At 35.7% G+C, this 12,959-nt stretch overlaps 1 protein-coding gene across 13 annotated transcripts in view; it reads left to right on the plus strand.

The window, feature by feature from the left end:
• MIPOL1 (mirror-image polydactyly 1) overlaps positions 1 to 12,959 on the plus strand; it is a 195,846-nt gene that overhangs the window by 51,768 nt on the left and 131,119 nt on the right. For all 13 annotated transcript variants that reach the window (XM_075503173.1, XM_075503170.1, XM_075503168.1 and 10 more), the window contains 3 exons: positions 1,630 to 1,816; positions 4,615 to 4,750; positions 5,736 to 5,841. In XM_075503173.1, coding sequence (XP_075359288.1) covers positions 1,630 to 1,816; positions 4,615 to 4,750; positions 5,736 to 5,841 — 429 coding nt within the window. The remainder of the gene's footprint in view (positions 1 to 1,629; positions 1,817 to 4,614; positions 4,751 to 5,735; positions 5,842 to 12,959) is intronic.

The following is a 12,959-nucleotide window of genomic DNA, read 5'->3' on the forward strand; positions in this document are numbered from 1 at the left end:
GGCTGAATCCAGTTTTAAATTGTAGCATCACTTAAAAGGAAATCTCTGCTCAAAAACCTGCAGGATTTCAAGCCAGTGAACAACAGCGTACATTTGGTCAAGGAACCTAGGTGGCTGTGGGCTGTGTTCAGTTTCTGCATTAGCTGTGAAATGATCTGAGGAACACATTTCAATCACAGTACTGAAAGTAGTGTTAGGTTATACTTTGTTAACGAATGTTTTATCAAGTTACGGTCCCCATATGTTTATTACTGCTCAGAAACAAAGATTCTGATACACTGTTGACTGTTGTTCCTCTAGTACAAAAATCAGTGGTTATAGTTTAGAGGAATGGTGGGAGTGGACTCAAGTGGATTTGTGCTGAAGTCAGTAAGGAGAATACAGATGAGCAGCAGGTACAATAACTTTTTCTTCAAGGTAGTAACACATAGCTTTGTACGGGAGCTTTTTAAACTGACTCCAGCCAATCCACAAGTCATCTCTCTGTGCCCTCGAGATGTTTCCTGTGCCATTGGCTGTGTCTTCTTCAAGGAAAGAGGAATCCATTGCAACAGATTTTAGAGACAGTCTTCAGTATTTTTGACTTGGAATCTGTGCTTTTGTGTCTTACATGCAGCATGACATCTTCATACTGATTGATGTGTATTTTCGGGCTATTTGTAGATGATTGCAACTGTATAGACAGTTTCTTATTATTGAGGAGGAAGTAATAAATTGGATCAAATAATGTATACTGTGTAATTTATCCAAAATGTTTGGAAACGCTAACTTTATTAAATGAGCAAAAGCTCCAGTGTTTGTTCTCTACTAATCTAAATGAAAGAATGAAGAATATATGCACTTTTTTCCATTTGCAGCTTTTTTAGGCTTCTTCATCCTTATTTTTCAATATAGTTCTATAATTAAAACTTACTTGTTCTTAGTTTATGAAAGAACATTCATGGTATGTAGATCTTTCTTGCATTTAAATACCTTGATATCAGAAATATGTCCTAAAAATATCTAGGAGCTAAACTTAAGAGAACTATCACACTCAACATTTTAATCAGATAATTTTTCCCTTTGGCACAATTTGTGCTTTGCATTCTTCAAGTTCTTTAGTTGTATGAGCCTGTACCTTACACTCTCCAGGAGTGAATAATGGGGCCTTAAATTTGTTGTTGCTAATTACAGCTTGCTGATACTCCTTTTGTAGCCAAAATGGTTTTGAAAAAGACCTCAATTTAAGTAAGAGTCTAGTTCACAACCTGCAAATTTACCTGTCTACAGCAGAAATTCATCATGTCTCACTAGGATAGAGCTGATTTTTACAAAAGATAGGTAGATCATTTCCTAGGGTCAGCATTATTTTAAGCAGTCATTTAAGGGGAAGAGGGATTAGGAAATGGTGATGAATTTTTCAGGTTTCCATGAGAAAAATCCAGTAAATAGGTTGTAACTCCTACATCCGTGCTCTAGGTAACACAGCTTTCATTCCTCAGTGGGATGAGGAAGCTGTGAATCTGTAACTAGAGTACTTTCTCCTTTCTGCTACAAATAAGAATATAGCAAGCCATTTTCAAATGAGAAATCTCAAGTTTGTGCTTCTTTCTCCAAATAAAAAATCTGTTTGCTTCTACTTCCAATTAGAAACACACATCCTGGAACAGAAAAAAGACGACTTTTGTGTTGAGTTTCAGTTTCACCAGAATTCTCAAAAAAACCCAGAATTTTTCATCCAGGCAGAAGCTGAAACACTGAAACTTTCAGATTTGTCAGTAACCAGTCAAAGAAGAGGAGCCCCAAATGATTGTAATTTCAGTCCTGAAGAATCAAGGTAAAACCAAATATCCCTATATACAGTTTTTCTATATTCAAATTATAGACAATACACGTATGGATTTTTGGATAAGGATAGGGAAGTTTACTTCCTAACTGAAAATCAGTAAGTCAGCTTTTTACTTAGACTCACCATATCTGCCCTTCTTTCCTTGTGGAATGCAGCATTTCACCACTGTATTCTCTAGCAGTGATAGAAAATATGATCATGGCAATGGCTTATGTGACACACTGCGGGTATTTCAATGATTTGTGATCTCTCCAGAAAATTTTAAAAATGCATACTGAACAGAATTAGAAAAGATGATCTAAAAGTCTAGTAGTATCTGTGGCTTTACACAACAAGCACAGTGTAGCTGAAGTATGATGAGTAGGAAGCAGGAATGAAGCAGGGTGGAAGTAGGAAGCAGGAATAAAGCAGCTAGGAAGCAGGAATAAAGCAGGGTGAAGTCCGGATGAAGTTGGAAGAATAAAGATGAGGACCTGTAATACCTTGTAGGCAGTCTGTGACAGGAATCTGGAGAAGGGCAAATATGGTTGAAAAGTGTAATACAATCTCTGAAGATTTTATTCTGTCATTAATTTTGGTCATTTATTGTCATTCATTTCCATGAATGCCATGAGAGCTATGGCCCTCTACTGCAGTCTTAAGAAACATACACACTCATGCTATATGTGACATAATATATGAAGGTATACCTAGCTGACTAGGGAACATGCTACCAGTTTTGAGGGACTTAGGCATTCTGAAGCCCAAGTCTTAACTGAGAGTGACAGAGTTGCTTTTGAAAGTGGGATCAAGGCTGCAGAGCCCTATGATATACTTTTGAAAAATATACTCTTAATTCTTCACCTGTCTGGCAGATTCTGCACCTGGTTTTGTTATCTTTAGCATGATCTAGTGGTGACCCATTGGGCCAAAACCAGTCCATAGTACTTTTCCATCTGGCTTGTTGCCTTTTTTTGCATTAGGGCCAGAGATATGCTGTTAGGGCAATGCATCCTGCACTAAAAGCCAAATATAATCCTGAGTGCTTAAGTACAGCCCAGTACAGAGTCAGGCAAAGATTGTTGCTCCTACCCTTCATCATTGCCACTCGCACTGGCAACCAGGCTGGTCTTGAACACAGATTAACCTCCCACAGCGGTCAGCATGTTGAACCATCTCATCTGCAAATATATTGCATGTAGGATCCTAAAGCTATAGGCCAAAACCTCATTGTGGTAGATACTATATAAACTGCACAAAATCTGTCCTTCCACAAATAGATTGCAATTAGAATATAAGATGAGAAAATATCTTGATATAGAATGACCCAGGAAATGTTGAGTCAGTGTTGATTTGCATTGTAGATGATGGTCTGCGTGTACCATCAATGTGACTTGTCAAGTTTTCTTTTAGACATCAGGAAGAAAACATTTGAGGGATTGAAAGCTGATGATGAGGTATATTCAAAATTGTTCTTGGGAAGCATCTCCTGAACATGGAAAATGCATAAAAAGAGCTTCAGGTTTGTAGTGCCTGGGCAATAGTATCCAGAAGCATCTATCACTTGCAGTCCGAAACAATACTAAATGAAATTTGCTAGACAGAGCAAAGATTAAATAGGCTTTGAAGGATCTTGAAAGTGAAGACAAGCAGTTTAAGCACTCTTCCACCCCATATATACACTATATTACACTAAGTAAGTACTTTTTTGATGTGAATCTCCCTGCCGTATACGTTTGATATGCTTTAGGTTGCACCATAGTTTGTCTGCAGAGTACAGATCTTAACTTTTCTTAAAGAATGATATAGAAAATAAATCCAATGGGAGCAGGTGAAGAAGGGGGTAGCTGAGTACAAACAACTGTCTACCCAAGAGAATGACTCTTTGGAGCAACAGATAGCTTTCCGTTTCTTTCTAGGATGTGAAATACACATAATGAAAGTAATGTATACAGTAGAAATAGGAGTTCAGAAGGTATAGCTTTTCTGTGGCTACTTCTTATGACTAATTGGCTATGAAGCCTATAAACAGAAAATGCTTAAGGGAAGCAAATGTTAAAAATATTTTCTAATACCCCTTCTAATCCATTAATCTACTGATTTTGCTGCCATCTTACAAGTGAGATCTGAGTTATCTGTGAGTATCAACAGATAGCCAAGGAGTTTTATGAATGTCTTACTTTATGAATGCCTTACCTTGAGACAGAATTTTTGTGGCCATTGAATCTTGTCTTATTTTTCCCTGTCTATGGCTAAATAAGTTATCTTAACACTCTGTGAGTGCTATACAGTATGGAATTCCTGTTATCAGTTATAATATTTAGAACAGCACCGTTGTTTTACAGATTTCTGCAAGATGAGCTCCTAGATCTTGTCTTCTGGATATTTTCATTTCACTTCATGTCAAATTATTCATCGAAGAATTTGGTTTCTTTTAACCTGAGCATCAATTTGATCCCCAAATGTTTCATTACTTTGTTGCTCCGTGTTAAGCACAGGTTTTTAATATTTGCTTCCCTTAAGTGTTTTCTGTTTATAGGCTTGGTAGTCAATTTATCTTCATCTGTTTTATGCCTTGGCACTGTAGTATATTTATTTACTATTCCAGATTAACAGATTTTTTCAGAATTACAGATTTAAGAAGTGATAGAAGGACATCCCTTTTACTGGCTATTTAATACATTTGCAATGGTTAACAAACTTTGATAATTTATTTCTGTGTATTTTGTTATGGGGGGAGGGGGGAAGAAACTGGTTTTGCATTATGCATTATTTTTCTTTTTTTTTTTTTTTCCTCCTAAACACAGCACCATAGAAAGAAAGGCTAACAGGGTGCTCCCTGAATTTATACCCTCATGGAAGGATGCTGCAGATTTAGGTGGAAAAACAGAAACTGCATTCCTTTTAAAAGAATTGGACACGCTGAGGGCCAAAAATAAAAAGGTACAATTGAGATATTCAGATCACAGTATTTGCTCTTTTATGGTTGTCTTAGAAAACATACATTTTAAACTGTTCCTAATTTAGTTTTGTTATTTATTTTAGTGCACCAATCAATAGCTTTCTTGTCATTTTGGATTCTTAGTATCTGCTCAACAACTGCTTCTTTGGAATAAAAAGTCTTTCATCCTACCCTTTGACCTTTTTAATCAGTGACATAGGTTCTTGCATCATGGATGAAAACCAAGGACGACCAAAACCAAGGCCAGGATTTCATTAATAGAATCTGGAGCTTATGCTTCTGTACATGTGGTCCAGATAATGAATGTGCCCTCATACCTCCTCTTTGTTGAGGGGAAGAAAATTCCATCCTACTTGCATGCTGCATTGCTTCTAGCGTTAGTAGCGGTTGCGTGCACCTAAACAACGGAAAAAGTCTGTAGTCTTTCCATGAAGTGTCATTGAAAATTCAACGGCAAGCTCAGGTATCTGTCCAAGAACAGATTTAGTGAATTCCCAGTTAAAAGAAAGGCCTCAACATGGGAAAGAATATCAGTTTTCTATCTGGTGATGCACATGAAAAATTATGCATTTACACCACAGTCTCTTCAGGCTGTGATGTCAGTACTCTTGGTAGGAAATAGGCTATTCATGCAGACACCACCTGCATTAGAATTCCATGTAATTCTGAACTTCCTTAGTGAGAAGGACCACAGCTGGTGATACCTGAAGAGGAGAATCCTAAATAAAAATAATGGCACATACATTGCTGCTTGTCTCCCAGAGCAAGATAGGGCAGATGATAAAAAAGATATTTTTAATATTTGTCCTTTAAATAAAGAAATATAATTAATTGACCTTCTCTTGTATTGCTTAGTGTTTGTATTTTGGGGGTAAGAAACTATTATTTAAAATTTTGTTGTGGTTAAAAGAGCTGGTTGACTGTTTCAGCTAGATAAGAATCTTACTGTCCATTTGTTCAATTCAGCTTCAAGATAAGCTGTCTGAAAAGGACAAGGAGCTGAAGACAATAAAACTGGACTTAGAACTGCAAGAGAGAGCAACAGAAGCTAAGATTGCAGAAAAGATTGCAGGTACAGTATGCAAGCGTTTAGCAGATGGCTGTATGGCTCATACGGTACCTGTGGTTGCTATATGACGTGGCCTAGTGAATGTTAGCTTTATTTGCTAAAGGTGGGAAGATTTGACTTTTTTTTTTTTTTATGTGTGGCTGTTTAGAGTTGCTTAGAAAATAGGTGGCTTTAACATCCTGGTACTGGTATTAGCAGGAGCTTTACCTGTATTCATACTGATTTGGGCATTAAATGCATTGTTAACACCATGTCAATCCAATCACAAAAAGGTTGTTTGTTTTGTTGGAAGGTCCTGAACAAACAAGGGGAAATAATGATTACCAGTGCCTCTACCTTTCAACCAGCAGTTCAAATACCACTTATTGTTTTAGCTCATTCAGAGCAATACTACCCCCTCCCCGTGTATGGAGATAGTCGCACATTCACCTCAACTAGAGACCTGCACTTTTCTTGAAAAATCTGTTCTTTTAGTAGTTAATGAATTTTTGTCTGATGATTGTATGTCTCCAGTGAGTGAAGTTTATACAAATTCCAAAAATGAAAGGGTTTTAAGTTTATAGTTGAAAGAGAATGCATGCTTATATTTGTTAAGTGTGCTTTGGGTAGACATACAAGAATGGAGACAGTTTGTATTCTATGATTTTGGAAATTTCTGAAGTGATGAAGCCGAGTATTTTTATTATTGAAAAGTGACTGTGTGTACAGTGTACCCAGTGGATGAAAAATACTCTGAGGTTTTTCTCCAAGGGTTTCAAAGAAATTAGTGGGAGTGCTTTTATAAATTCATCATATCTTTTGTTCATAAATAAAGTGTAAGCTAGGTAAAATTGTTTCCTCATAGACCACACAGGCTTCATATGGTATTAATAGTACTAATACCTGTCTAGGTATTAATAGTACTAATACCAAAGTATTGGTACTGAAGGGAGGAGTAACTGTCTTCAGGAAAATGGAGCAGAAAATAAACTCTCCAGCTGAAAAAACAGATGGCTGACTTTCCACTTAATGTCAAACTCCTGAGAATACAGTATTCTCTGTATATTATAGATGGAAGAGAGAATTCCTAAATTTTCTGTGGTGGAGGAAGGGAAACGCAAATCTAATCTACGTATTAGGAAACAAATTGAAATACAGGCATAATTTTATTCTTATTTCATTTTACTTAACTGCTTGCTTTATTTTCAGAAGAAAAAAAATCCGCACTGCGTATCATAGTTATATCCAGCAGCCAAAAGCTAATACAAATTGTTTGGGTTGAATCCCAAGTTTTGTGTTTGTTCCTGGATATTTGCACAGTGTTTTACCTCTGTACCTATAATAGAGAATTATGTTCTCTTTGATATAGGTGTTCATTGCTCATTAAAACCTGGAAAGAAATGTGTGTCAAAAGGTGTGTCAAAAACATGTTTAGTTTCATTTTTATGGATACAGTTGAAATATCTGTTAGTAAATTGTTTTTTCCTACATTACTGTGCAAACTTTCTAATTATGTCCTAAGCATAATATTATCTTCAAAACAGTATGGCATGAATATGGATATAATAATTAACATAGTTATTCCATTTTAAAATGAAGAATAAACCAAATTTTAATGAGAGCTACAATGTGTAATAAGGATGACCTTTAAAAAAATACCCTTTTTTCTCCTTTTTAAGAGTTCAGGAAGCATGAAAACCTTTAAATGCTGAGAGAGAGGGCAAGAGACTCCTTACTACTTAAGCTGTTTGCAAAAAGGAAGTATCGTTAATATTTCATGGGTTTTTTGCTTCCTGTCTTACAGTTCTAAGAATGTTACCAGGTTTAGATCAATGTTTTGAAATCTGGAATGATGTGAACCAAACTGAATTTGTGGAGGTCTATGTGTCTCTCATAAAAGCCTTGGGGAGAGTTCTAATGGACAAGCAGAACCTAATAAAGAAGACTCAGTGTGTTTAAGGAAAAACTTTTTCCCCTTGTGTTAAGTCCTTTGAGGAAAGGAGAACACATGCTGCTGTGATTTCGTGTGGCTAGTTAATGTTTAATTACTGCAGTGTATAACACATGGTAGTGAAGCTTGTAAATATGGGTGTTTGCATTTTTATTATTACTTAGTACTGACTTTATGATAAGAAAATGACTCCACAAAATTATATGGTAAAAAACATCAGAAAGATACACCATAAAAATGTTATCATCTACTTTGAGGAGTATTACAATTCTATTTTAAAATGTAACCCTCTAATTGATGGTTTTTACCTAAACAAGTCCTTTGAAAAGAACAGAAAAACTGAAGACAAATACCATTTTAAAATGAAGCTACAACAGTCTTCAGAAACAAATAACCCAAAGCTTGTCACTTTATGATTTTTACTTTGTTCAGACAAAGTGAAGAGGAAAAGTGTAAATTTGTGAAATGCTTCATGAGAGAATAGGGGAAAAAGTAGAGTTAAGGCAGAAGATACACAAGATGGAAGAGAATGTTTAATATTGTGTGCAGTAAATAACTTATTTACAGAAAGTGTTTATTTTTAAATTTTACTAGCCTGGAAAATGAATTTTAGAACTTCCTTGGCTCCCTATCTCTGTGTCAGGTAGCTATGGCTAAGGAAAATTAGGGAATTTGCAGTTTTGGTTGCAGGCTTTTAACCATTAGAGACTACTGTTTCTGGTGGTCGTAGTTGCCGCAGGTTCTAGCTGTTTCTTCGTTATTCCTCTGTTGGATTTCCTCTCCTTAGAAGCCAGTGTCAGAAGGTACCATTAGTTTCACTCCCCATCACGAAGAGAAGAACAACAGAGGTGGAGGCAACATTGGGAAAATCAAGGGAAGAGCACATCATAGAAGAACTGAGACTAGGATAATAAGGAAAAAAGGGAACACCACATGTGAACAGGGCATGAAAAATAGACAAATCTTGAAATGTGGGACTGCAGAACTTTCAGATGTTGAACAGAAAAGGGAATGGGTGCACTCTTTAGGAGGGGAAAGGGAGAAGGAGCTCACATCTTTTGATGACAGACTGGAAGATAAGGATGGAGGTGTTGCAAAGGAGTAAGTCTTCAAAAGAACTAGCAGAGAGAACAGATCTCACTTTGGATGGACATAAGTGACTTCATTTTTGCCTAACAGAAGAATTATACAGGGGGTATATAGGAACTTTTAGAGGAAAGAGCTGGTTGGGTGTAAGTGAGAATTGTAGAGCATAGTGGTAACCTCTCTAAACTGGAAAAAATACCAAAGCCCTGGTCTTCTCACGGTAACGCCCACCATTACTGCAACAAGATATACTGTAGTTGGCATCAGAGCCTCGGCTCTTGGAATATTTTTGTTGCCATCGCAGTGCTATATATTGGGACTAAGAATAATTCTGAAGGGAAATGTAATAAAAAATATTTTTTGTTAAATCTTTCTGTAGCAAGGGCTATTCGGGGGGTGTGCCAATATCTAATAGTAACGTTACCAAAATTTAATACTTTTTAAAATCAGAGTCAACTGATTGAGTCCAGTCCTGCTAGGTCTGTTAGGTGTTGCATAGCACCTTTAATGCCTGAAAACTGTATTGGCATTCTACAGATGCTCTCTGAAAGACCAGGGTAATGATAGGAAATATAGTGTGAAAAAAGGGGAAAGCAGTACTTCTAATACTATTGTGTATGTTATGTTATACAGCTTTCAGTCTCTTGGACGCTACGGCAGTATACCTACAATGAAGTCCATTTTTTCAGGTCTGTTTTTACAAAAATGTTGAGAAATGACATTTGTGGTATTTTGGAATTTTTGAATATGGTATGGAAATGTTCATGAACATTTTTTGAAGTTTCCTAAATTAACTAGAAAAATTATTACTGAATGCACATGCAATAGTTTTAATAGCAAAAGTGAAAACAAATATCCAAGTGGCTATTAGCTTAGAGTTACTTTGATTTAATATCCCATAAAGTAAGAGGAAATAAGTAATCTTGCCAGTAATAAACTTTGGGTGGCAATAACTTCCAGCACAGAAGAAAAGTATTTTCCATTTCTTCAAAGCTCACTTTAGAGTCCCTTTTTAGATGTTATTTTTCTTTCTTGCATGTCATCCATTAAAGATTAGCTGTGGAAGGTTGGAGCATGGAGAGATTATGAATGACAGAACAACTCCTGCAGAATAATAATCAGGTTTTGGTATTTAATGCTGTTTGACTTTTGCAGACACATTTCTTATTAACCTTTGGTACAAACAGAAATCCAGGTTCCTGATATCTCATGGAGAAGATGAATTCAAGATCCTCTTCCAATTAAACTGAAATAAGGCCAATATTGGGCTTTAGCCAAAAGAACTCAATAGTTCCCAACCCTTGTGTTTATAAACCTAAATATGAATGATATTTTACAGTTTAAGTAGGTAATGCATATACTTCCCTAACTCAGTTTTCTGTGCATAATTCATTTGTATATATAGGCTATATAGTTCTTAGGGGGTTTGTCCTATTAATGCTTCATTATGCAAAACTATTTCCTGAATATTTTTTCAAAATATTTCCTTGTAAATAACAGAATTTTGAAAATAGCTGTAGGATTTCAATCCTCTGTATGGGAAGGTAGACAATCCATCTAAAGGACAGAAAAAAACCCCAAGGTGGGGGTGTTGTGACTGAGAACATCTTGGCTTAATTTTTAACAGCTTAATTTGAAACAATGTAATTTTGCCTTCAGATTGTAAAAATTGTTGATTGTCAAAAAGTTGCATGCAGCTCTTTGAAGTACAATATACGATGAGCTCGAGTAGGTTAAAATGTAAATTACTAAGCTATTTATGGGTGGAGCTTGTATGTAAAAAGCAAGCCAGTATCGTCTGTATATTTTTATGATTAGTCTGGCCCTTCTCTCTTCCTTACTACGGTGCTAGATAAACATAAAGAATTGGGTTTTATGCAGGAGTAAAAAGGTCTGCAAATAATCTACTTCTTGGGATATTACAAAAACTTTTCTTTAACCTGTCAAATTATAACTTGCAAACTGTAATGCAACATTTATATTTTTCCCCCTAAAGTATATTGAGGCATCAGCAATTATTCACTGAAAAAAAGTTTAACAGCGTTATGGTTTGAATTTTGAAGTCAGCTGTGTTTAGTGTATTAGAAGCAGAGGCTTAAGTATTGTACAGGGATTGGCTTTTACAAGAACTGCCTTGGGGTCTGTGTATAATACTCTCTCCTATTCTTTCCCACTTTATTTTTTTTTTAATTGAATTGGGATCTGAGTACACAAAGAAAACCCTATGCAGAGCTGCCACTAAGCAACTTTAGCCTTTTATTAAGAACACTCTGTTTATAGCATTGGAAATGTAGGAGCAGATGAATGCTATGCACTAAATACATACAACAAACACAAAGCAATAAAGAAGTCACTGTGTTCTATCAGTGTTTGTTCAGATTGCTTTATCTATAAAGTCACATTTAGGTGTAAATGACTTGTAGTCTATAATTCCTGGTATAGACCAGTGAAAAGCAGTGAAAAAAAGTAGCTTTCCTATGATCTTCTTATCACTATTTTTCTTTTATTTTTCAGTTATAGGTCATAACTGAAAGTAAATGAATGGTAGCTTTCAAAAAAAGAGCTAGGAACTTAAGTTGTCTGTTTCGTAATAGAACCTTTCAGCACTATTTTTAAGTCGACAGTCAGCCCTGGAGCTCATGGTAGTTTGCCATTAACCTGAATGAGAACTGTGTAAGGGCCTTAGGCTTTGAACATTTCTAGGGATTATCTGCATTTTGTAACATGTATGTACAGAGACCAATTAATGACACATTTTAAAGGCTTTCATAGCAATGCAGTAAATCTGTTTTTTGTTTATTTGGGTATGATAAGATTGACTTCTTATTTAAGAATTGTGAGCACAGTCATTAAATGTAGTAGAAAGAAGTCTCAGAGGATTTTGATTTTTAAAATGACTGGATAACAAATATGTTTGTATTCTGTAAGGAGAACAAGAACATATATCTATATGGTTAAATAAAATTTAATAATAGTGGCCCATCTGGAAATGGCAAGGGTAGTTTCCAAGTCCTCCTGCGATTAGACAGGCAGAGACCCAGCAATGGTGGACAAGAATGGGAGGACTGATGAAAATAAAAAGGCAGGTAGTCATTGCACCTCTTTTACGGTTGGACTCGATGATCTTAAAGGTCTTTTCCAACCTATATGATTCTGTGATTCTGTGATTCTTTTTCCAGTATGCTGCTTTAATTCCTCACATTCCTGTAGCTGCTACTCAGAAATCCAACGTGAAAACACAACAAAAATCCCTAAAAAGCTTCAGTTAAACCCCTCTGTAGGATAAATTTCAGCTGACATTTTTTTCATGGAAACAACTGAGCAGGATAAACAAGAAGCTCATTACAGGAATCTTGAATTCTAAGTATGACCTGGCCAGGCAAGTTCTTTCATGTTTCTGTTTTTCCTTCAGAATAATATACATGTTCAAAAGGCAGAAAACCGAAAATATTCTTTGCTTCATTTTTCTCATGAGTTCAACATTCACTCCGATGTTAGAGCTGTATACCTGTATGAAACAGAAGTCAAATCATGCATCAAAAAATTTTTGAGTCATTAATTATTATTATTTCAGTCAATTCTTGAATATTTAAGATGCTCAGAGCCTTGTTTTAAAAACATTTCATCTCATTCGTATTTCTTGTTGCTGTAATTGTGCGAGTAACTAGTAAAATTAATTTGAATGTACCAGAATCAATGCCAAAGAAGATCCCAAGTCACTTATAGTTCAGCAACCACTGATCTTGAGTACTAAGTCTTAAACTGCAAAACCCTGACCTTCTGCAACAATACATTGTAATTAGCAGAAAAACTTTCTCACCATTTCTTGTTCTTGGAAATAACTGATCACTATAAATAGTGCTTGTTACAGAAACAATTAGCAAAATTTTAGTTGTACTATTTCTTGGATCACTTTTTTTTCACATAGTCCAAAGCCAAAAGCAGTATTTCATCACATCTGTTAATGTCAAACACCTTGCAAAGTCCAAAATATTGTTGTTATTTCTGTAAAACTGACTTATCTTGAAAGCCAATTGTTTTAGTGTTATGATATTTACTGTATCTTCTGAGATAGCGGTGCGGGTAATCTTTTTCTTATAAGGTC

Source organism: Mycteria americana, chromosome 5 (assembly GCF_035582795.1).
Source record: "Mycteria americana isolate JAX WOST 10 ecotype Jacksonville Zoo and Gardens chromosome 5, USCA_MyAme_1.0, whole genome shotgun sequence".
Classification (NCBI taxonomy): Eukaryota; Metazoa; Chordata; class Aves; order Ciconiiformes; family Ciconiidae; genus Mycteria; species Mycteria americana.